This window comes from Varanus komodoensis, unplaced genomic scaffold, assembly GCF_004798865.1.
Source record: "Varanus komodoensis strain SLA01 unplaced genomic scaffold, ASM479886v1 scaffold10, whole genome shotgun sequence".
NCBI lineage: Eukaryota > Metazoa > Chordata > Lepidosauria > Squamata > Varanidae > Varanus > Varanus komodoensis.
The window spans coordinates 13,923,083-13,949,278 of NW_025335269.1; the positions used below are offsets into that span (position 1 = coordinate 13,923,083).

General features: G+C 40.2%; 1 protein-coding gene across 4 annotated transcripts in view; it reads left to right on the plus strand.

Moving 5' to 3' along the window:
• The window catches only part of VPS41 (VPS41 subunit of HOPS complex), a 131,162-nt gene that overhangs the window by 70,873 nt on the left and 34,093 nt on the right, over nucleotides 1-26,196 (plus strand). For all 4 annotated transcript variants that reach the window (XR_006417027.1, XM_044454333.1, XM_044454326.1 and 1 more), the window contains 9 exons: nucleotides 2,267-2,386; nucleotides 5,137-5,283; nucleotides 6,585-6,651; nucleotides 10,616-10,713; nucleotides 14,991-15,120; nucleotides 19,323-19,438; nucleotides 21,598-21,654; nucleotides 24,838-24,899; nucleotides 25,456-25,537. Coding sequence is in view for 3 of the 4 variants with exons in the window: in XM_044454333.1 (XP_044310268.1) it covers nucleotides 2,267-2,386; nucleotides 5,137-5,283; nucleotides 6,585-6,651; nucleotides 10,616-10,713; nucleotides 14,991-15,120; nucleotides 19,323-19,438; nucleotides 21,598-21,654; nucleotides 24,838-24,899; nucleotides 25,456-25,537 (879 nt within the window). In the remaining variant the exon portion in view is untranslated. The remainder of the gene's footprint in view (nucleotides 1-2,266; nucleotides 2,387-5,136; nucleotides 5,284-6,584; nucleotides 6,652-10,615; nucleotides 10,714-14,990; nucleotides 15,121-19,322; nucleotides 19,439-21,597; nucleotides 21,655-24,837; nucleotides 24,900-25,455; nucleotides 25,538-26,196) is intronic.

The following is a 26,196-nucleotide window of genomic DNA, read 5'->3' on the forward strand; positions in this document are numbered from 1 at the left end:
TTCAAGGCTGTGATAAAGAAATATGTGAATCCAGGCAGAAATTTCAAATTCCTAAAAATAAATAAATAAATAAATAAATAAAGCATAGAATTTCAAAAAACCAAGTACAGGATTTTTACCCCACTTCCGTTTGAATGATGTAGGATATGTATGCAGTAAATGCTAAAGTAATAATCAGTTCTGCCAGTATACAAGTTATTCCATTTCCTAATTCCTTATCCTAACCTTACAGTCAACCCAATCCATAATCCATTTAATCAAAGATTAATTTAAGCTGATTTTGTGTCATTGAATTGAATTTTCAGGTCAATGGGATTTAAGTGGTTTAATTCTTAGTATTTCTGCTAAACTGTGATTTAAACTGGGCTGCCACTTTTCTTTTTACATTGTAGTTTTTCATTTACCAACTTTCCCCAATCTAATTTACAATAACTAATTCTAAAATTTGTTTCTGAACTATTTCAGTTGAAATATCTGTCCTTTGGTACCATCTTGTGGCTATATGTATAATAGGCACTCTGCATATATTTTTCTCAACTGTTTAAAGTGGTTGATAGTTCTCCAGTGTGTGTTTGTGTGTGTGTGTGTGTGTGAAACTTTAAAGGGGGCTTGATCTAGTGAAAGAGGTTTAAACTCACAAAGCATCATAAATGTTCTCAGAACTCATATCTAGCTCGCCCTCACATTTTCTGCTTCAGGAACTTGCAAACCACTTTTAGAGTTTGGGGCATGAAAAATCAGACTGCTTTGTACTTGGATGTGCTATAGCACATACTGGAGATTTCCATATGAAATAGGTGCTGTGTGCTGATAGTTGATTGTAAGGGCACCCAATTTATGCAATTGTTTTTCCTAAAAAAAATAAAAGTGGGAGGAGGAAGGAGACAATATGAGCACTGGTTTCATGAGGTTGCGAAGAGGGTACACATTTGTTCCTCTACCATGTAAAGATAAGCATCACCTTCAGAAACATGTTCTAGGATACTATGGGTCTGATCCAAACTTAGTCAAACTTACAGGAGACCCATTGCAATTAGTGGGACTTAAATTAGTCTTGGCTTCACCCTTTTTTTCCAATGTGTCTACTCTAAGCATTTACTCATTGAACATATATACTGTTCCTCATAATCACAAGGCAGTGTACAAATAAAAATACAAGCTCTAATAACACTGTTAATACCCTTTAAAAGTCTTCCAGCATCTAGAAAATGAAAGATCCAAAGGTCTCCTCACCAAAAGGATGCAAAGGCCTGGGTGAAGACATATGTCTTAAATAGTCTGTGATATGGAGCTACTGAAGAGGCCTGGCAAACCTCAAAAAGGCAGGGGGCCTTATAACAATGGTGCCACAGTAGAAAGGGCCTTAATGAGCAGCAGCAACATTCTCAAAGGCCCAACTGGTACATACTACATGTGGGACCATAGCATGAATTGTACCTTTGTGTTCATAGAAAACACTTCCATTCAAACAGGGTGTGAAAGACCCAATTTTCTCTAGTCTACTGTACCTTACAAAAAATTGATCCTGAAAATTGGGGGAAATCTGTAGAAAGTATGAGATACGGTCTGAATAGGATGTTGAAAATTGGGGTGCCTCACTTTTATGGCTGCTTTCATATAATAGTTTCACATATGGGCACAAACCTTGGACTCCTGTCCACCCACTTCCTCTGTCCTCCTGCATAGTTATGAACAGAACATTGGAAGTTTTCACTTCTACTTTCAGCAAACCATAATTTAATATTATATCTAAGCCCAGACAAACTACAGTTAACATTGACTTTTCCAAGATTAGCCAACTACAAATTGCGGTCAATGAACCTGGCTTGTGCCAATAAACCAGAATCAACAATAACCACAGTTCCTTGTTTCAGTCTTAGTGAGAAACCACAGTTACTTAAAAATGGAAGACAACATTCTGATCACCCTTTGGCTGCGCAGAGACCAGGTGGTATGGGGATACAGGAACCACAAACACTATACTGCATTTGTGCATTATATGCAAACTAAGCCTATATTCTCAAATCTGCCACTTTTCTGTATATATGGAAGAATTTTTAATTGTGTTTTGGACACTGGTATACATCGTATTTTACTTTGCAGTTCATTCCACAGGAAACTAGATACTCTGTTTACAACTATTACCACCATATTGTTTGCAACTTCATGTAAACCGATGACAGGACTTCTAATGGGAAAAGTAGAATGGTTTCTTTTGTACCTGACCATCTCAAAAATGCTATATTCTTGTGATTTTTCTTTCTAGTTATTGTTATATGAAAGGACATGGATGAACAGGTGGAAGCCTTCTGTTTTACACGAAGGAGAGGGAAACATAAGAAATGTTAAATGGAGAGGAAACCTGATTGCGTGGGCCAATAGTATGGTAAGTATTGCTGTGCTGGCTATCTTTGTTTAGATGAATGGATAGTTCCCTGTTGTCATTGCATTAGATTGTCTTGAGATGTTTTGCTTTTCTTTGTAGTGGCAATGATACAAAGTCATCTTTATATTCGAGCCTCATTTCTAATAGAGATGGGAGCATGCATGTCTTACATAAAAGATATACAATATATCAATTATATTAAAAATAGGACAAAGGAAAGAGGAATAAAATGTATCAAGACATAAGAGTCAAAAGAATGGTTTTACTTGAAATTGTTACTATTATGGTCATTGCCTTGAGCGTTGAGAATATGGATGGGTTAGCAACTCGTAATTCATACTTCAGTAACATTTAGCTATTAATCCACAAAGAACTGCACAATCATCTTTTGTATGGACTTATTAGTAAGGAGCATTATGGAAAGAGAGTGGTAGACATTGCTATCATAAGAAGGGTTGGTTCTCTTGGATCTAGTCCAACTGCCTGCATGTGCTTCCTGCTTGAGTCCAGTTCTAAGAGACAATGGCATGACCGAGGGTATAAGAAGTGCACCTGCTAAGCAACTTCCTGTCCAAAAGTTATTGCAGAAATAGGACACTTGCGAGCAGGGATATTTTTAACGCCAGTATGGCTCCTCACCCTGACTGCTCTTTCAAAAACCTTAATATGCTGGATTCATGTAATACCTCATTGGGCTTTGATTTTGTTTTGTTTTGTCCTAAGCCATCACCATCTGTTGTAATGTCATTGCATTCTCTAAGGCAGGGGTCAGGAACTTGTGGTCAATTAGATGCTTTGGCCTACAAGTCACATCTGCCCTGATGAGCATATCCAGTGGTGAAGGTTGATGGGAGATGTGCCTTATAGATAACTTGTAAGCCTCCTTGAATCCCAGTATTGGAACTAGGTGGAATATAAATGAATATGATATTGGTGGTGCTATCAGGTGGGTTCTTTTCTATATGATGTACAAAATCTGATACTTTCAATATAGTCCCAGTGCCTCCAAGTATGCTGTGGAGGTTGCTCCAGATAGCATGTGGATGGTATCCATAGCCCACTAGCTGAAGCTGGTGATTTTCTCTGCCAGTGCTCCCAAATAGCGCTGCACTGGCACAGAAGAAGAGACCTTATGGCTTCCCCATTGAGCACCTTCCATGCAACAGCATTTTACATGATCCCTGCATAGTTGCCTGCATTGTGTTGCTGCTAAAGTAATTGAAGATACACACACATTTTCTGCACAACTAAGGGAAGCATACACCTACTGCATGTTACCTCCTGCAGAATAGTTATAGCACCATGTTCTGCTCAGCTGTTCAGTCATGTATGACTATAAAAATGTGAGACAGCAAGCAGGCGGACTTTTATGAAGAAAACCTGCACATTCAATGGCATAGTCTTGTTACTTAGAGAAATAGGCAAGTATTTCTGGTACTTTTTCAAGAGTTTAGATGATGTATACTGCAATGTAAGAGGTGGGGACTGCTGGGTTTTTAAAGATGGAGTCCACCAAATTGACAAGAACCAACAAAGGAGTCTCTAGATATTGTTCATTTAACCTTGGCAATAAGTCTCAAGACAATTAAGTCCTCTGTCTTCACCTCCTTTGGATTTCCCAAGGAAGAGGATCTGTCATTGGGCTTCTCCACACAGTGACTTGAGCCTTTGGTCAGTTTTATCTTGTACTGGTTTTCTGCAATGCAGGAGAGTGCAGCATCTGAACAGTGTAAAGCATTTTTTAAAACTACAAGCAGGATTATAGTGAAGGGGATATGTAGCATTTCTCATCACTAGCCACATCTTGCTCTATCACTTGTATGACATATGTGTTGCTCGCACTGCTGTATTCCACACAGTAATCACAACAGAAGTGAAATTCTTTTGCTTTTTAACAACAGAAGATTATGATGTGATTGGAAAATGCAGTAGCTTCAAACTGTAAGCACAACCTCAAGAGGGCAATTGGATGTTGCACAGGAAGTGAGAAGGAGATGTGTCCTTTGAGAAGAACTGGTCATCTGGAAAGGCCCTTTGTTTCTGTATAGAATTACTATTTTATTTTATTTTGTAAGAGAAAAGGCTGTAGCTAGAAAATATACACATTTAAACAAAGTTTAAAGTAAAGCTAGAAATTAGTTTGTTGATTGCCACATCAGTTTCATGTAAGCATGCGTGCTGCCTGATCAAATGAGGTTAGTATTGGGATTAAAGTATTAATTCACACACATGCATGTGTGTGGCCTCACCATGACTTGTGGCTTCTGTGTGATGCTCTCAACCATTGAGTAAGATTCTGTGTTACCTCTCAAGGAAGGCTGCTCTTCAGCTGTCACATCTATTCCCAATAGAGGCTTGAAGACTATACCCTTTAATTGTGTCACTCTGCAGAAAGTTGCTACAGACAGAGGCAGTATGAAGAACCCCAAGAAGAATTTGTGGTTCAGTTTCTGTAATAGAAGCAAATTTCTAATTTCTTATAAATGGTTAAAAATGAAAGTGTGGTCAGAACATTCACCTCTTGAGTATGGTTATTTCTGAGCATATGTATGCCCTGCAGAGAAGAGACTGGGTGATGTGGGCAGCTTCCTCTAACTGGCTGCAATCCTTTGTGCTCACCAGGTGCTTTTCTGTGCCCACCAGTGGGACCATGCAGCCACCTTTGTATAACCTGTGATACAGTATTTCTGAACTGTGGTTTGTACATGAGGTGCCACACTGAATTCTCTTACTGTGTATTAAACTTCTAGGGCGTGAAGATACTCGACGTGATTGCTAAGCAAAGAATCACCAACGTGCCCCGAGATGATATAAGCCTTCGTCCTGATATGTATCCCTGCAGCCTTTGCTGGAAAGATAATTTAACACTGATTATTGGCTGGGGAAATTCAGTAAAGGTACAATTACCTGTCTTTGTAATAAATGCTTGCTGCTATCACAGACAAACAGAGGATTATTTCTGAAAAGCGAAGGCGATAGGGGAAAAAAAGAAGAGAATTTGATTTGACTACTGTGCAGAGAACTCCTGCTGCCATAGAAATGTCATTGGGCTGACCTTCATAAGAAGGAATAATGACAAATGCCCAGTGGTCAGACAGATTTCTCTGAGCGTGTGCAGTAGGCAAGGCTATAGGATGATCCTCCTTTCTTTGTCTTCAAAAGATGTGTGCTAAGAGCTGTTAAAGGAGGGTTGTGAAATTCATTAGCTCTGCTTAGTCTAGGCAGAGAGTGGCTAGCACAGATCCTTTGGCAACCTTTGTTCATCAGGCCTGACTTCAATGGATAGTGAAACCTGGGACTTAGAGGTTGAATGTATTATTTTCTCAGAGAGGTCATAGAAAACAATTAGTCAAGATTCAGTTGCTGCTTTCCAAAAGCAGCTTTTGGCAAAGCAGTTGCAGAGAACAGTTCCTAATTCTTGATCAGAGAGATTAAGAAATTTCTTAAGCACATCTTTTACAGATGACAAGCTTTTAAGGCTACAGTGCTATACCCAGTTTCCTGGGAGTAAGTTCCATTGAAATGAATGGAATTTACTTTTGAGTAAATGTGCATAGAATGATGCTGCAGGAGTTTTTATTCACAGTAAAGCTTATGTCATTGTATAATACATTTATGAAAGGATGAGTTTTCTATTGCACCAAAGAGATCGTTACTGTACAAATTTTTGCTGTTCTATTACTCATAATGGAATTAACTGAAAACAAAGGGAAGAAATCACTCTGCAGCAATCAATAAAATTATATAAATAAATAACCAAGTGTGCCAATTTTATGGTGGTATCAACTTTCATAGGCAAGAATCTCTTCTCAGAAGCATCTGATGCATTAGATTGGTCCACAGAATTTCAAGCTGCATAAATTTTAGTAGCCTTCAAAGTGACAGAAGTCTCTTTGTTGGCTTTGTTACAACAGCCTGACATAGCTACTCATCTGAAATCTGTGAAAGAAAAGAGAGAGAGAAGTTAATGCTATATTTTAAATTCAAAGAGTGTCAAGCTTTTTCAGAATTTCATTCCCTCCTACGACATTTTGCTTTGTTTGTACTTTTTTCCTGTATCGGTTTCTTAAAAGGCAATGTTCACCGAAATTATAGTCGCCACATTTGGAGTACATAGGAACCTTTACCTGTACTTAGATAGGAGCCCACATATTTCCAGAGGCAGGTAATTAACTAACATAATGTCTTTAATTTACAGATATGTTCAGTAAAAGAGCGACATGCCAGTGAAATGCGAGACCTGCCTAGTCGCTATGTGGAAATAGGTAAGAGCAGAACATGTTTGTCATTAATTTGTGAGAAAGCTTTTCACAAATAAATGTTAGCAAGTTTGTATTTTGTTTTGGCATTATTTGAATATGATCCCTTTCAGTAATATTCTCAAGCATTCTGAAGCTATGAAGCCTCTTGTAACAGTCAAAAACTGTAAATGTGAGAACCAGTTTGCTCCAGTGACTAGAGTACTGGGTTTGGATGATGGTGTGTGTGCTTTTTTGTCACATGTATAAATTGGAATTTATTGCCTGACCTGACATATATTTGTCTGATTCCCACCACACTTAGCACTGGTGCCAGAAAGAGGTTGTGTGCGTAGGGCCTTTGTAACATGAGTAGGTGCAATAAGGACTCTAATGCAGAGAAAGACAATGGACACTATTCTAACATATTGTTTAGGTGCAACAGGGGAATGGCAAAGGGGTGGTATACTAGGGAGAGGAAGAGCTGTTGTCATAAATCTGCCCAAGCACATATTGTAAGGGTGGAGTATTTGCAGAGACAGCTGCTTTATCTTCCCTCTCCCAACCCACAGCCCTCCTTACATATTTGAGGATCAGTGCTTTATCTCCCTTAGCTGCTAGCAATCTGTTTGAGATTTCCCGTCCTGGTTTCAGATCACAGCACTCCAGCTCCGTGGAATGCTGTGAACATCACTCCTTTTAAACATGGCTTGGATGAGGCTGAGAGGAGGTTGTCATTTATCCATGTCTTCATAGCGATTACAATATCTTTTGATAACCATTTAGGGGCATCTTGCTTAAGAATCTTGTACAAGAATACCTGCTTATGCTTCACGGTGGTTTAAGATTTTAAGAGCAGGTAGTTAATGAAATGTAATGATGACCTGGATGATATGAGACAATCCAGTGACCCACCAGGAATTTGTTGTTACTGATTCAAATGGCATATAAATAAGAAGAGCTTGCTGAATCATACCAACGATCTGTCTAGTCTAGCATTCTATTCCCACACCTGCCAAAAAGATGCTTGTGGGAAGTCCACAGCAGGATATGAGTGCAACAGCATCTTCTCGCTTGTAAGATTAGGTACATCACTGGCTGGTTCACATATTACATCAGTTTTCATGACCTGCCCTAGACAAAATAGCATTCCATCTGACGAGAAGCTTTGGTGCACACACGCTTTCATTTGTTCAGCTTGCAATGTTAATCTTACAGTGTGAATCTTGCAGTTACAATGTTAATGTTTGAGTTGTGTGCATAGTTTATCCCTGTCATATAACATGATAGGTTTGCACCTATGGTTCTGATTGTAACCATTCACAATCACTTACATGCACATTGTATGGTGAGTGAGTAGTGATATAGTGAATTTCCCACTGATGGGATAGTGAGGGAACATTAAAGTAGGTCAGGGCTTACTGTTAGTACTGTTAGTTTCAGATGTTGAGTGGATGGTTGAGTAGAAAGCATGTCAGTAGGCTTCAAGCTCAGCACCACTGCTGGTCACTAAACATAGTCCTACTGGCACAGGAATCAATCTGAATTCCACTCTCCTGTGATGAGACGCTAAGGATGAACCAAGGGCTATGCATCTCTATACATAGTCAGGTAGACTTTGCCCATGTAATAAATCTACCATGCTGTGGTGGCAGATGGATCACAGGAGCATGGTCTATTTATGTGAAAATGTCCACATGTAAATCCCCAGTTTGCCCTATTATTCTAGAGTTCAGAGCATTCAGGAAACTAGGTTCTGCCTGTGCTTGTGAGGTGGGAAGAGTTGCCACTCATTCCCCGTGTTTAGATAGATGGTTTCTGTTGGATTCCTGCCTCTCCAGTCTTCACAGGGCATTACTTTTGTTAAGGGCTTTCTGTATGACAGAGGTGGACTGGGGCTCTTTACTCCTCCCTGCTACCTCCCACATCACCTGACAGTCTGCCACAGTAGCTAATCATTTTCACTTAGCGTTAACTGTTGCCCTTGAATTGTGTGTCTGATACAGCACAAGTCCTTATGGTGATAACAGTATATTCCAGTTTGGCATTATATAAATGTATTTTACACTGGCTTGCTGCTTCTTGAAGGGGGAAAGAAAAAAACCTTGCCTTTGAAGGATTATTTTCTCTGGAGTGCAGTACTGCAAAGTACTGTTTCCTCACTTTCTTGTGCTGTGGTGTTGCTGCAGTAGATTTCATAAGACCATAAGAAAGTAATGGCAGCGTACTTGCTTTTAAATCTGACTGCCCCCAGTCAGAAAGGAAAACAGTGTCCCAGCTCTGCTTCCTTACAACATACTTTGCTTGGTGTGAGATTTTGCTGCATTTATGTTGAAGTAAATGTAAGAATAAAATCAGTGACAGTGATAAAGGTTCTGATAGATGTTGATTTTGCTTTCTAAATCTTTCTCATCATTCCCCCCTTTTGGTTTTTCATTTTCCATTTTCACATTCATTTATCTCATTGTTCTTTCTTTGTCAAAAACATACATTCTATCTATTAAATGCAGGAGAACTCCAAGTGGCCAGAGGGTCTGAAAGGGAGTTCTGTACACATTTGCTTGAACATGAGTAGAACTCTCTACACCACTGGGATTCTGAGAAGGCAGGGTCCTCCATGGTGCAGAGGGTTCTCCCTGTCCTTGAGTAAACTCAAGTAGAACTCCCTTTCAGACCTTGCTGATTCTACATGACAAGCTCTGAGCTGAGTGGGGCTGGGGAAGGCATACCCAGAAATGTAGGGGGCAGAGCCCTCGCCTCTGCCCATGCCAAGGCCTCATGTGCTTGGGCAATAATGCAGTTGCCTGGGCAAAGATATGTATTAAATGATTGGATTGAATGAACTCAGCTCTTGATCCTAACCCTACACATCCATTTTGGTTGGAAAATGCAGGCACCAAAACTGAAAGCTGAATTCAGGTATTTCCTTAATTAAGAATAAGTAGTTTGTTGGTGAATCCTGGTGCTGGGCATCCTTCCAGCACAATCAAAACCCAGCACAGGTGCAACACCCAGACATAGAGGAATCCTTTGGGGCTCAGTAGATCCCACCCCACCTCCCATGTTATCCAGCCTCAGGATAGACATAGTGATGAAGCATTCCAGCAGGAGTGGCCTTCCTACTTGGCCGGCTTCTCCCATCATCCTTCACCATTGGCCAGACTGACAGGAGTCATGGACTGAACTTGCTGCTGCTAAGGCTGATGAGAATTGTAAATGGAGGGCCACAGGTTGCCAGTTCCTGTGTTACAGGAATGGACGGTTGCTGTATTTTCCCAGTCTTGCTGTCTTCCCTGCACAAGGGCAGTTGCTTGTGTGCTGGAGCTGCAGCCACATGCCCTTTGTATTCATGTAAACTGTAAGTTCATGCACACAAAAGAATGCAATCTATAAATTGGTCACAACAGTACCAGTTCATCGTAGTTTCCATAGTATTTTTCTATTTTGAATTTAAATTGTTGTATGGTAAGCCTTTTCTGATGTTTATAGTGCTATTTATATTTTATACTGTATTTTCATATTGTATACTGTATTGTTGCAGTAAACCACCCAATTAGCTTCAGCTACTAGGTGGTATAGAAATGAAATAAATAATATTCCTTCAGGCTCACTTATTTGTCCAGAAACTGAATGCTTCCCTTTTCTTTGAGCCATGGTATAGGCCACATGTTTTGAATTCTTACTCTGTGTAGTTGTTTTGTTTTTTAAGAAAAGACTTGTGTGTACACAAATATTCACGACTTTTTCAAACACAGCAGTTCATTGCTATTAGCATGACACCAAGATAAAGAAAAGATTTACATGTTTAAAAACAAGCTGGGCAAATACTAATCTGTCTTTCAGGAAAAATATTAGCACAAATGGTCTGACATTAGAAAGTTAATTTGTACTCTGTAAGACCTATATGAGTGTTGCCTTAATTAGTACATAACTAGTACTTTGAAACAGCACTAAAACCTGTTATTTAAAAAAAAACTTTTTTGCTCCTCAGTGTCCCAATTCAACACTGAATTTTACATCAGTGGAGTTGCACCTCTCTGTGACCAGCTTGTCATACTTTCATATGTAAAGGAGTTTTCTGAAAAAACTGTAAGTAAATATATCAACACAAATAAGAAAATAAAAGCAAAATTGGATGTCTTTTGGGTATTGATAGAAAGTCCCTACATACCATGGGGGGGATGTACAAGGATTGGGTGGCCATTATTTCCTCTTCTGCATCCTACCAGGGCCTAATCCCTCCCCCAGACTGCCCAAAAGGTGGGGGGATATAATTTTCCTTTAAACAAAGACACGCTGGCCATTTTTTTCTTCCATGCTTGCACATCACTAAATTTCAGTGGCAAACTGCTGCTTGTAAAGGGCCAGAGGGCAGCAAATAAGGGATGCTGCCCCAGTTCCTCACTCTTGTCATGTTCGAATGAATGGAGATGGAACGCAAATAGGCAGTGACAGCAAGGAAGAGAATTAGAACCAGCTGCCTCTGGACAGCAGCCGTGGTCCATCTAAATTGGTGTGGGGCCTCAGCAAGTGCCCAGCAGTCCAGCTCAGAATCCCTCTGCATCATTAATCTATGGTGTGGTTATAAACACCAATAAAAGCTGACCTGAAGAGTGATGTGTTGACATCGCACATGATCTTAAATAAAGCTCGGAGTTGTTCTCACTGTTAGTGATGCAGGGAACAAAGCCACTTGGCACTGTTGTCTCTCATACGAGTGTCCAGGCAGACAAAGGATACCTTGGTTCCCCAGCTCTTTGCTGGAGTGAATTTCCAGAGTCTTCATGACGCATTAGCTCTGCAATACAAAATGAAAGAGAGGGAGAAAGGAAAAGGGAAATCCCTTGAAGTTAGAGCATTAAGAGTGGCAGATGCTCTTGATCATCTCCTTGATAGTAAACTAGCATTAGACAGCCATTGCTATAGTAACCTTGAGCAACTGGGTGCACACTGTTGCTAAGCAACGAAATGCCATTGGCTTGAGGTAATGCTCAAATGTATTGAAATCAATAGGGTCAGCCTCTAACCCTCTTGCAGGACAGCCAGATTATTATTTTTATTATTTTAAGGAAAGGAACAAAGGTGTTTGTGAACCTTCTCCCGAGAGGAGCACTACTGTAGTTCCTTTCTGTGACTGCATCTCAGGAAGAAAATCATGACAGGCATGAAGCTGATAAGGAGAGTGGAAGAGATAATAGGGTGCAATTAATAAAATTAATAGTAATACTAATTTGTGGGTATAAAGAGGATTGGCCTTTGTTTTGTTTTTTTGTTTTGGCCTTCTCAAAATTTTAGATGGGGAGATGTGGGGCAGAGGGCTTTCTTTGTTGTACCAAACTTAATGTGGCCGAAATAGGCTGCAAACATGATACTTAGAAGAAATTTATGGGCTGGTTGCTACATAGAACATATCTAATAATCATGCTTTAAATTCTTCAGTGGTGACTATATTGGTAAAATCAAATACTGTTAAACACTAATTATGCATTTAGATGGGTAAGAACACTCTGTATCATCTGCTTGCCACTCCCTCACTGACCTGGTTCACACATAATGGCAACCCATTTTTTAAAGCTCTAGGTTTGTGTGAACAGGGTGATATGCTTGGCCCCAGTCCAACTATCCTCCCCTTGCAAAGAGTCAATTGAGTCATCAGGCCTGTCACACTGGCCTTTTCACAAAAAATCCTTGGGTTGTAATGCATGTGAACTAAGCCACCAGTTCTCAAAGCCTTTTTATTGCGTACGCATGTATTACATTTCTTTACCACCCAAAAGCTCAAACTCTAGGTGGTCCATTGATTAAAAACATAAAATACAGCATGATAAACCTAAAGCCATGTTGACCCATAGTTGCGTGTTAAGCCTTGAAGGCGCCTTGCTGCAATATTTCTCTGAATGCACATGACTTCAAGCTCAGCGTTAGTGTTACATGCACAAGTAGAAAAGAATCACAGCAAACCTTGGGCTTATGCATGCTTCCCTCCTTTCACCTCTTGCCAAATATGTAGAAGGAAGCCATGGAAAGCTTTTTCTTCTGCTTTTAGTCAGCAACTGTTTGTCATGTCACCTACAGTTGGATTTGTGGTGAATAGCAACTATAATTCATTTTAACAAGACAGCATGGAAAGTTACGATTTGAAGTGAGCTTGTTTAAAAACTAAACATAGTTACTATTAACCGCAGTTTGTTGCTGCAGATGGCACAAAAAACAGTTGACCAAAAAAAAAAGCTTCCATATTCCTCTTTCTGACCATGTGGAAGCTGAAGGAGGAAGGAAATGTACAAGCTTAAAGCTCACTCCTGCTCATACATGGTTTAGTGTGATGTATAAATGCAACCACTAAGTGTATACAGTCAGCCCTCCACATTTGTGTGGGTTAGGGTCATAGGACCCCTGCTAAAGTGAAAAGACACAACTATCTGTACCCCACCCCCTGACCATATCTCTTAATACTGTTGACCCTACGTGTACTGGATTGCTTCTCCCCCTCTCTCGTAGACCTTGGTTTGATCCAGCAGGGCTCCTTCTCTTCATTTATTACATTCTTATGTTCTTATTCCCCAGTCTTCTGTGTACTCACCAGTGTGTCCTCTTTGCACCAAGGAAATGCTGGAGAGATTTCCTTCTCTGGGCAGAGCAAAAAGGCATGCTTTGGAGGCCCTCCCCCCCTCCCCCGCCCCCCGTGGTGACGACAATTTTTTGTAGTAGACCACAAAAAACTAAATAAAAAAATAAAAAAATGGATTGCATACTCACAAATAATCAAATCCACGAAAATTAAACCCATGAAAGTCAAGGTTCAACTGTACTTAGAATAAAGCTGTAAAATTTTCAGCAGTGTTGGCTCACAGATCCCTATCAGATTTACATGTAATTTAAAAACAAAACTTTTATACAAAAGAAAAATTTAAAGGGATAGATCCCCTAGAATTCCTCCCTCTTCACTTTGTTGTAGATAGAAGGAAATTGTATAAACAAAGATCTTGTGTTCCTGTTACAGTTCAGTGCTGAGAACAGCTAATCAATATGTTTCCTGCTCAAATTACTATGATGGTGTGATGATTTGCAACCAGCATTGCACTTTGTCCACCAGAGACTTAGAGTGCAATCCTATGCATGTCTATGCAGAAGTAAGTTCCAATGAGTTCAGGAGAACCTATGCTTAGATAAGCTTAAGACGGATATAGGATCGTAGCCATAGTTCAGATTTTCTTTTCAGATATATTCCTTTCTGTTCTTCCTAAATTAAAAGTTCTGTGCAAGCCAAATGCTTGCATATATCAACATAAATTGGTCCAATAAAAACTACTATCTCAACGAATACAATGTTGCAACCACCTTCTGTACTAAAGAATGCATTTTGGGCACCCAACAGAGTGGAAGGAAGCCCACTGCAATAAGAAGGCTTTCTTACGATAAGACTTAAGCTATCAACAGTATCCATGCTGCCACAAAAGGGACTGATCCTACTTTCTGGAACATTAGAAAGTCCAATGAATCATTCCTTATAATGAGAATGTACTTGAAACCTACATCTTTTTAATATTTTGTTTGTTTATAAATGTAGATCTGGGTAGCAGGCAGATTCCAGCAAGCTAAGAGCCGCTTTTCAAAGGGTAATATTGTGTGAGCTTCTTTAGCTCTGCCAAGGCTGTTTCCAGTTTGGCCAACTCCTGTTGAACTTCAAGAGGCAACTGATTTTTCACTGTCTCTTTCATTAGTTGAAGATTATGACACTCCAAAGGCATGAAAGCATTCCAGCTAACAAGGGCTGTTATTTACCATCACCCAGGAGGTTATTCAAAAGCTGTATCATTAGTTTTAGGTTCATTCCTCATCGCGGTCACATTCAGTAGCACAGTCAGACTGTCACATCACAGTCGATATGGCCAAACTTATTACAACCCCAGTGATGCTTGCATGTTTCTATGCCTGTATCAGGCACTGACAGCATGGAATGCTGTGCAAAGATTATACGGTTTACACTAAGGTAGGCAGTCAGAAAGACAAGGGGCTTGTCATCCAGCTCCTAGCCTAAACCTTCATCCCAAGCACACATGTACACAGTTGCACATACACACCAGCTGTTTCTCTCTTAGCCAAAAGATAGCTTTTTAAGCACCAGCAAAAGACATCTGCCTGATACCCTGGAGAATTGCTGTCAGACAAAGGAAAGACAGTACTAAATGGACTATTTGGTTGACACTGTATAAGACTGTTCAAATCGGGCTTTGTTTATTGGCTGTTTGTGCAAGTGGGGAAAAACTCAGTTGTGAAAAGATACAATTCAGAGGTTTGTTTCAGATATCTTACAAAATATCATTACGTATGCCATGTTGCTGAAGGTGGCTTCCTTTTTGTAGGAGACAGAATATTGTGCCAGACCCAGGCTTGATATAATTCAGCCATTTCCTGAATCTTGTGAAGAAATCTCTTCTGACGCACTGACAGTGAGACGCTTCCAAGAAAATGAATGCCGAGATTATGCTTTAGGTGAGAAATGGTCAGCAGTTTGGTCATTTAAAAAACATTTTTATTTCGTTTGGAGGTTTGTGCTTCGTGCCTGGATTCCCATGATGGTCATGGCATTGCCCTATGAAATGCAAGAAGGTAAGAGTGGAATTAGGGTGTTGTTCCAATCTGAAGTATAGATTTAGATGTTTAGATGCAATATTTATCACACATTATTTCAACTCAAGAATCTTGAAATGATGACATGGATGATTTATTGCATTAGGGAGGCAGTGCTCTGAAATTGATCCCACAGATTCCTTTGGTGGAATCTAACAGGATGCTTTTTGCCATTTCAGTTCTCTTGCATCCTGCAGATCTGTTGTACAGGCAGTGGGTCCCACTGCTTTCATTGCGCTACCTGCATAACAGGAAGCCCTGAAACAAGAGCCTCTGGCTATGGGGTGGCATACAAATGTGGTAGGTAGGTAGGTTGGTAGAAACTTCATTTCTTTGTCGTGGCCTCTGTGCATCACACATATGGGTTCTGCGCCTGCGCAGTGCCTTTGACCGGAAGATTAACAGCTAACGGTTTTTGGCGGGAACTCCACTCCCCCTCCCCCCTAACATTATATAAGGAGCGGAGTGTCTGCCATTTTCCAGTCTTTGCAACCGCCGTTCGTTGTGCCTCGTGCCACTTCGCTCTCACTAAGATTATTACGTACCTTCTTGCTCGTTCAAAAATCTCTCCTTTTTCCTACCAAGTTTGTATCCCTTGTTCTTGTTGTTAGTACTTCACTTATATTTCTTCTTAAATTTGCACCATTTTTTCCTCTTTATCGTTCCTATAAAAAAAAAAAATTACTTTCCCGCTTTACTATCTCCTTTTTTCTTCTTTCTACGATGGCGCAACGGGCAGCGTTCCGCAAGTGCAGAAAATGCGGCTCCAAAATGCCCGCCGCGGACCCGCATGATCTGTGCCTCCTTTGTTTCGGGGAAGGGCACAGAACCGATAAGTGCAGCCATTGTTTGGCCTTCTCTAAACAGGCGAGGAAGAACAGGGAGAACCGCCTCCTCAAACTCTTATGGGACCAGGCTCTCCTCCAATCGGACCGGCTGGTGGCTAAGCCTTCCACTGTTGTGGCCCCACCCGAAGGCCGCCCGACCTGCCGCAACGCCCGGCCTCTTCCTCCATTGATCCGCCCTCATGCTCTTCTGAAGAGGGCGCTCATACCATGGCCGCCCAGTCTGTTTCTCTGCCGAGGAAACAAAGGGAAAAAAGAAAGCACAGCGACTCAGATAAATATCCTGTGCATAAGAAGGCCAAGAAAGATAAGACGGGCAAGCCGGTTAAGAAGCCGAAGAACCCCAAGCAGGCAAAACACCACCACTTGGGCTCGGCCTCTTCCTTGATTCTGATCCCTGCTTCGGAACCGATCCCCTCAGTCCCGACCATCCAGGCGGCTATGAGGGTTACCCCACCAGGCTCACTGCGCCGACCGACAGCTGAACCCATTCTGGATTCAAGGCGTGGTTCCATCTCTGATGGGGAAATAGGAGATTCTCCACCTAGAGCTCAAAGCCCTGCAATCATTCGAGGATGTGCTTCTACACCAGGTCGTCCAGGTGACCTCAGACAACATGGCAACGGTCATTTATTTGAACAAATAAGGGGGAACCCGATCCCGGAAACTAGCCCGCCTGGCCATGCAGATTTGGGACTGGTGCATACTGAGAGGTATCACTCTTCTAGCAGTTCACCTTGCGGGCACAGAAAATACAGACGCGGATCTCTTGAGCAGACATATGTCGCGGTCACACGAATGGGAGCTAGACCATTGGGTTCGCGACATGCTATTTCACCGATGGGGCCAGCCAGACATCGACCTGTTTGCCATACAACAGAACAGGGCATGCACGGCCTATTGTTCCAGAGCGGGTCAGGACTCGCTCGGGGACGCTTTCATGATCCCCTGGACAAATATGACTTTTTATGCTTTCCCTCCGATCCCACTCATCATGAGAGTGTTGGCAAAGATCATTCACGAAGGGGCCACAGGGCTACTGATCACGCCAGCCATGGTTCTCAACTCTCCTTCACATCTCCCAAGAAGAATTTCTCCAACTCCCTCTTCTTCCTTATCTCGTTACCCAGAGGGAGGGCACGATCCGCCACCCAGACTTGCTGTCACTGAAACTGACTGCATGGAGGATACGATGACCAGCTGCAATACATCAGTATCCACACCACCAACCATCCTGGCCATTCCTGCTCAGCAAAGTCTACACCCAGACCTACAGTATATTCTCGAATCTGCGCTACGACCATCTACTAGGAAGTCGTACACGGCAAATGGCAGAGATGCTCTAACTTTGCCAATTTGCACTCGTTTCCAGCCCCCTCGGCTTCTGTTTCACAGATACTTCAGTTTCTCTTTGAATTGCATCAGTCTGGACTCAAACCTTCGTCCATAAAAGTCTATACCGCAGCAATTTCACATTACCGGGGAACTATACATGGTCTCTCCATTTTTGCTCAACCTCTGATTAAAAGATTTTTGAGAGGATTGAGTAAATTGCATCCAACTATAAGACCTCTAATGCCCACCTGGAGTCTTTCGGTGGTTTTACAAGCGCTGGCTCGATCACCTTTCGAACCCATGGTGACGATCGATCTACGCCTTGCTTCATGGAAGACTGCCTTCCTTGTTGCAGTGACTTCAGCCTGTAGATCCTCTGAACTCTGCGCCCTTCGGGTAGACCCCCCTTTTCTAAATTTTCATAAGGAAAAAGTGGTTCTTTGGCTGGATCCGTCTTTCCTTCCGAAAGTTGCTACTTCGTTTCACATGCAACAGGAGATTGTTTTACCGGCATTCTTTCCGACCCCTTCGAATCCGATAGAGCGATCTCTACATATGCTGGACGTTCGTCGTTGCTTAGCCTTATAGGTCCAGGACTGAGTCTGTTTGGCGTTCCAATAGACTTTTTGTGAAATATTCGGAACGTGACCGAGGCTGTCCAGTCACTTCACAACGTCTTTCGAAATGGATAGTAAATACAATTGTCCTGTCTTATCAGTTAGCTAAGTTGGACTTGCCATCTACTCCAAGAGGTCATTCCAAAAGAGCTGTTGCTGCTTCTTCGGCCTTTGCATCAGGGGTCCCGATAGAAGATGTGTGCAGTGCAGCCATTTGGGCTACCCCGTGTACCTTCGCCAGACATTATAGACTCGATGTCCGTGCCAGGCAGGATTGCTCTTTTGGCAAAGCTGTCCTTTCTTCTGTCCTTCGCTGATGACACCTCCCTCCTCCATTTGGGGTAAGCTTGTTATTCTACCCATATATGTGATGCACAGAGGCCACAACGAAGAAGAGCAGGTTGCTTACCTGTAACTGATGTTCTTCGAGTGGCCATCTGTGCAGTCACACAACCCACCCTCTGACCCCGCTTGGTGTCATGGGTGGTCCGACTATTTCTTTCGATACTATGATCTCTTTGCTATGTGTCGTACCACTACTGAATTTGGCTATCTTGTCATACTGACAAACCTTATTATAAGAACAAACGTCGGTCTTTCAAAGACTGGAAAATGGGGGACACTCGGCTCCTTATATAATGCTAGCGGGGAGGGGGAGTGGAGTTCCCGCCAAAAACCGTTAGCTGTTAATCTTCCGGACAAAGGCACTGCGCAGGCGCAGAACCCATATGTGTGACTGCACAGATGGCCACTCGAAGAACATCAGTTACAGGTAAGCAACCTGCTCTTCTCTATTGGGGCAGGTGGGCAGAGCTCCTTTACGTAAGTTCCACTGAGCTGTCCTATTCCAGAAACAAGCTTTTTCACTTAATTTCAGTGGCCCCGGAATCACTAAATCTTCATTCTACAAGTGGTAGGGGTCACTTGTGGACAGAGTCAGCAGACCACATGAGAATTGTCCTGTTGTATTCTGCTTTTGGCTCTCTGGTTGGACAAGTTGAGTTGCTTCTCACCTCTTAGCCTGCATCTTACAAGAGAGCAGAGAACGTGTGTTATGTTTGCACAGGCTTTTGTATTTCAGATTTTTAATTTTTATTTTGGTGATGTGCATGGTGAATAAAGATTACTGCGATACGGCATTCATGTATTCAAGGGTGATGCAGTCAGGACAAGTAGCTTATTAAAGTTTCATCCTTAGGACAAAATATACTACAAAGCTTTTAACACAGTGGGAAAATGAATTAAAATATTCCTCTATCTTTTGCAGAGTATTTGGAAGGTGAATCACTTTTTTACATTATCAGTCCAAGAGATGTTGTTGTGGCCAAAGAACGAGACCAAGATGACCATATTGAATGGCTCTTGGAGAAGAAGAAATATGAAGTAACTTTTATACTTTACTAATTTAAGGTTTTCCAATACAAATGAAATGTCATCTTGCTGAATGTCTTATTTCCTATTTTATTTCTTCTTAAATATTTTCTTTCTTTACACAAGTAGAGTACCTTTAAACTATCTAGTAAACAAAGTCCTCTGGGTGGTGTTTAATATATTTCAACTTTATATTGAAGAATCAATTATGGAGCAGACTATCCAGGAAATTCACCTGGTGCCAACCTTATTTTCATTTCGGCATCAGGCAAAGACATTTCTTTTCTCTAAGTACATTCAAGAACAGGTTTGAAATTTTAGTTGTTTATTTGGACACCTGTTATTCTGCTTATTTGATATAATCATGATATTTTATTTTTCACTTTTGATTGTGATTTTCTCGTTTTATTTATTTATTTATTTATTTATTTATTTATTTATTTATTTATTTATTTATTTATGGTATTTTACTGTTAGCCCCCTAGAGAATCCATTTGGGTTAGTGGGTAACATGCACATTTACAAATAAATAAACAGATTAACATACACTCCATATGCTTAGGTGATTGGGTTGTATGTACATAGAGAGCGTGTGCTTCATGACAATGCACTTTATGTCTAACTGGCATATATTAGTGCTATATAATGATGATAATATGGTAGCATCTGCCTATACCCCAAAAGTGCTTTCCACAGTTTTGACAACTGTTTATGTGCCTTTTAGTTATTACATCCTTTTCATGCAGAAGGCAGAAACTAGCAATGAGCGATATGGTTGAATCATAAGGCCTTTGCTTTTTCATGTGTTTTCATGATTCTTATTCTGTGCCATACTCTTTATATGAAAAGCTCAGAGGCAATTCTGATGCCAGGCATTCATTTTATATCTAGATTATGGAGGCCATGGTTTAGTTTGATTCTGGGCTTCTGCAAATGTTTGACCAGCAATGCCACCAACAACCACTTGAGGAATTTTTGTAAAATGATTCAGAAATATTTCTAAAATGTCATTAAAATATAAATCTATTAAACAAATGTTCCAAAATCTAACCAAGTCAATTTTAAGAATAAAAGATATGTTTTAGTTATATCCATCTAAAAATATCAGTTATCACAAAGAACTAATGAAATGAGTTTGCAAGCAGTCAATTTAAAATATTTTAGGTGATGTACAGAGATTGCATAACTTATTCTAGTTCCTAATCATTTATCTAACCGCAGAAAATGGCATTTTAAGCTCAGAATTCTAACCTGTGCATCAGCAGTTGTGAATGCTTACTGAGCTATTTGTTAGATGTTTCACTTAGGTTCAGGCAATATGGAATGCAACACTTACTTTTTCTATGGCCTTTAAAGCTGTCATGAGTTATCAAGGAAAACACACAAAACCTAATAAAGAATTTTGTTACAGAAGCAGTAAACACCTAGGTTGAGAACACCTGCAAGTAAAGGAAGGGAGTTGAATACATGTTATCTCTTAATTCATTATAGGCTTATTTGGGTATTACTCTGCAATGTCTAAGCATGGGTTTTTTTTCCAAGAAGCAAATAGAAGTTAGTCCACGTTATCCTTTGGAATGTATGCGGTGCTTTTCCACGGGATTCTAAAGGTTTTCAAATATATTCTACCAAAAGGCCTTTAAGGTTTAATAGGGAACAGCTTGTATTGTAACCCACATTAAGCTTTCGCTTTTCATTTTGGGTTAGCAACAAGTCACCTCTATATCTACACACATGGAGTAGTTTCATGGACAAGCCACAAATTAAATGTAATGAAAAATCATTCCCCTACCAGTGAGGGATTTATTCCTTCTTTCTTAGTTGAGCGCTAAGAAAACAAATCAAGGTTTCTTTTTCGACAGGTGTCTTTCTAGCACATGTTTTTGTTGGAAAAATGAACTCCTGTGATTGTACTTCATATGGTGCTATCCTTCTGCAATTTGATACTGATGTACTAATGTGGAGTGAACCCAGATGGAAGCCAAAGTCTTCTCTGTTTGTTTAACAATTGCTTTTGTTTGAGTGTGAATTCAAAGCTGTTTGCTGAAGCATGACATTAAGTGTTCTAATGCTTTCAAACAAAGAACATGAAAAACAAAGACAACTCTACAGATTTCTCTACTCAAGTCTGACTACTTGGTTTGGATGTAATTTTTTATTGTACTATACAGGAGGCTTTGATGGCAGCTGAGATCAGTCAGAAGACTATTAAGAAACACAAAATTCAGGTAAGTCTGCAAACTTGATTTTTAAATTTTGAAATCTTCTGGCCTTTCAGAAAGAAATGAAAAATGTTTATGGGCCAAGCCAGGCATTAGATGAAGCTCATGGATATCATGTGTCTAGCTCCCCGCTCTCCATGTGTAATATTTGGTACCACTTAACTCATGTCCTCATGTCACAATGTTCCATTCTCCCTTCACTCCGTCAGTGGCAGCCAGTGATGGGGGTGGTGTTAGGAAATGCAGAACGTTATGGCATCATGCTATAGCATCACGGTGTAGCTAAAATGTACTAAATTTTATAGGTGAAAGGAGAAACTAGATGCAATATTGCTGTTTTAGTAACAGCAACATATTCAATTGTATTCCCTATTGCTATGCCTGGGTGTGAAAGCTGGTAAGTGAAGAAAGCTGACATGATGCATTCAGAACATAGTCCAGGAGAACAGCTTTGCAAATACCCTGGACTGACAGAAAGACAAACAAATGGGTCCTACATCAAATCAAGCCAGGTTTTTCCCTAGAAGGAAAAATGACAGAAGCTGGGTCTGTCATACTTTGGACACATCATGAGGATCAAGACTCACTGGAGAAGGCAATCACGCAAGGGAAAGTCAAAGGCAGACGAAGAAGACCAAATTAGAGATGGATTGATTGATTCCATAAAGGAAGCCACAGTCTTGAATTTAGAAGAGCTGAAGCAGGGCAATTTTGGAGGGCTTTCATTCTTAGGGTCACCATACATCAGCGATTACTTGACTAGCACATAACCACAGTGTATCTCATTGTATCATCTAATTTGGCCTGATAGCAGATGTAACCCAGTCAGCATTACATTATTTACCTTACTGACCTGGGCAGTCAGCTTAATTCACCATGTAAAGCTAAAGGGCTCCTAAAGTTACATTTATGGTTTTTAGCTACTCAGCACAGGCTCTGCCCTAGAAAATGCAGATAATGCTTCTAAGCATGTGCAGAATGTACATTTCTCACCACTGAGTGACCAGAGTTCTTCTACACATGAAATTAGGGAGCAATGATTCTGGTCACTTTATTACTTCCAGGAACCAAGGCACATTTTTTCACTGACTTTTGAAAATCTAAAGCTTTACATTCTGTGACTCTTTAATGAACACTCCAGCTGTTGTCCATTTTCACTGTGTAGCCTGGTTCACACATAATAAATGATGGTTTCAAGGAAGAGATCCAGTGTTTTTGGTTTCAGTTTCAACAATTTAATGTCACATTTAAGATCTTAGTTGTGATTATTCTTAACTATGGTTAGTAAATGCAATCTAGCTTTATGTGAATTTATGTTACATAATGGTTAGTATAATCTGGAAGTAAAATTTGTGAAATCCTCGCAGCCATTACTTTACACTTACTTATATTGAACTGCATTTGCCAATTGGATGCCTGTTCCTCCAGTTTAGTGAAATCTCTTTGGAGTGCCACACAATCCCTTATGGTTTTGATCATTCTAAATAGTATGGTGTCATCAGCAAATTTGGCCAGTTCACTCTTAATTTCATATTCCCCTAATTCAAGATCATTTGCAAATAGGTTGAAAAGAATAGGGGTGGGGAAGCATGAAACACAGAACTCACATAGTCTCATTCTCATAATGATAAGCCATGCTTTATCATTGCGATGTTTTCATGTTATGCCTGAGTGCAGCAACTATGCATTTGAGTTCAGACAGCCTAAAAGAGAAATGAGACCCACACAACTAATGTGAAGAGGCCTGGTCTGGGATGTGGATCTGCTTAATTATGGGGGATTTTTGGTAGGCTAGAAGGAAGATACAGGTGCATTTCATCTTTGGAACAACCGTGGAGATACTGGCATCCCTCACATATAAAGACAAATATAAAGAAAATGCTGCTGTCCAACTGGAGTCCTAAAGATGTAGCTACAGATCTTCAGAGATAGATGGAGTATTAATAGTTTTATGCATAATTTGCATTTGATGTTTTCTATTCTAAATGTTTCTTACATAGCTTTTAGTGAAGCACGTACTGGGACAGCGGTACTTAAAAAAATCTGCACCACTTTTCCCCTCTTGGATGTGTGTTTCTTTTGCTTTCCTGCAAATACTTTAGATTTTACTGCAGCCATGTATCTTGATGTGAAATGTGAGGTAGTGTGTTAGTAGGAAAAGCATTTTTCAGAGCATGTTAGAAGGTTGCAAACCGAAAACCAGTAAAATAATATTCTACAGAAAGAATGGAATATTGTTTGAAATGGAATATTGTGCTCCAATGTAAGTCCTGGAGAAATGGCTACATATCTTTTATTTTAATTCATTTTTAAGTTCACCTGAAGCTTAGAAACTTAGCACATTTCAAAGAAGATGATAAAATGCATGTGATGTTGTAAATGTTCATGAGTGATGTCACACTGCATAGATTAATCTGTTGTGACAATGCCTGCACCTCTGCAAGTGTTTTCTTCTGTTCCTGAGGAATCTCTTCAGCTACATGGATACAAGAAGTGCTAGCACAGAGCTAAGAAGGATGGGAAGACTGTCTTTAGGGAAGCCATAATGTTGAGAGGAGCTCCCCAAATTTTGATTTAACTCCTAGGAACTATCCAGAATACTGTTGCTTTCCTATTTATTAATTTAGCCTGGTGGTATGTTCCCAATCTGCTTTCTGTGCATAATGGGGGAAGTGAAATCTCAACTACCAGCCACATTCATGAAATACTCTTGTTGCCCGACCACTAGGTGACAGTTGTCCATGCATGGGTCCAGCATTTGCATAAGATGCTTACTTGTAATATCAGATATGTGTTAGCCTGAGCATTGTGATAAGTATCTCAGTTATAGTCCAGGAACTAACAACATTATTTGCGTCTATGTTTGTTTTTACATATGTAACAAGCATAGGACATTGGCAGTAAGACAGCCATGCCCAATTAGCTGATCTCATTCCTCTGCTGTACTCATGCCCATTTTTTAATGAAATTTTATTTTTTTAACTTTTAAGTAAGTGTTTCAGTATGGCACAAACATGCTTTTGTAAAGAGATTGGAAATGCAGGATAACTGATGAAATAATTTCTGGTATTTAACCTAAACAAACCACTTGATTACAGTGCCAGATATCTGAATGCTGTAGAATGTGTGTAGTTGTTAGACTTTTTGTATTTTATTTTGTAGGCTAATTGTATTTTGTTTTCACCACAGGACATAGGTTTAGCCTACATAAATCATCTAATGGAAATTGGAGATTATGACCTGGCAGCACGGTAACATTTTTCATTTGTTTCATTTGTTTCATGGATACCCATGTGATTGTACATGCAGTGATGCTTGAGTATGCAAGTTGTACAGATTTCTGGTCATGTCATGATCCTTACATTATTCTAATGTGCTGATTAGATACTTCTACCCTCTTGACTTAGATGTGCACTGTCCCTTAGTCATTGTTGAAATCACCCTGTTTATGGAAGCATTGCTTGTTTGCTTTCCTTTGTACTGGTCACTGGGTCATCTCAGGTGTGAGTGCCCCATGAATTCTTTGAGCACCATGTGCCTTAGCAGATCAAAGAAACCTATATAGATATATCACTGATTGCTGATTTTGTGTTTTCGGTCATGACTTTAGCTGGAATAAGGGACAGTACAGTACATAATTCCAAACAGTTTAATTGGTTGAATGATTAATATATATATAATCTGCCCAATAATGGATGTTCTCTGGTTAGATCATAAAACTAAAGAAATTCAAAATAAAAGGAAAATGCTTTAGCAGTGAAAGCTTGACTGATGAACTCTTCTATATGCTGTCCTTTTCCTGTTCAGAAAATGTCAGAAAATACTTGGCAAGAACACAGATCTGTGGGAATTCGAAGTACATAGGTTTAAAGAAATTGGACAACTTAAGGTATGTTGGATCCATTTTTCCAGGAAAATTAGTCTGGTAGGCTTGTCATCAGGCCAGTTAATGTTCACCTGTTAGAAATTGTACACAAGTGGTAAAGTGTGACTGAATGCACCGACCCACCATGTATGTGCAATACGTGAGTAATATAAGCATTATCTGCTTACAGCCTTGACATAAATACAGGCTTATTCAAAGTTTTCTCACTCCCTTTCTTGAGCGGGAAAGAGCAAACAAATTAGGCTTGAGTACACAGCATACATCGTTCCTGTTTCTCCATTATGTTTATGGGCTTGTTTCCTGGATTGGTTTGTTACTGTATTTTGTTGCTGAAGTCTAAAATTTAGTGAAATCCACAGTTTTCTGGGTCTTGAAGAAGCTGTTCCATGTCAGTAGTGACTAACAGCTAAAGTGCTTCTATCCGCATGTTGACATTTACCCTTTCTGCTTCCTTTCAGAGGTTTATTTGTTCATGAAGCCCTTGTTTAAAAGAAGAGAGTGTAGTAGGTCTCTGTAACCTTGTGACTCACTACTTACAACACATCCTTTGATTCACTGGAGATAGCACCAAAGCTAATTCAGGTTCACTGTAACAGATTACTACACTGCAAAGAGCGGGGAGAGAGGAAAGAATTCTGCCACTTCCTATTGATTACTGGCAT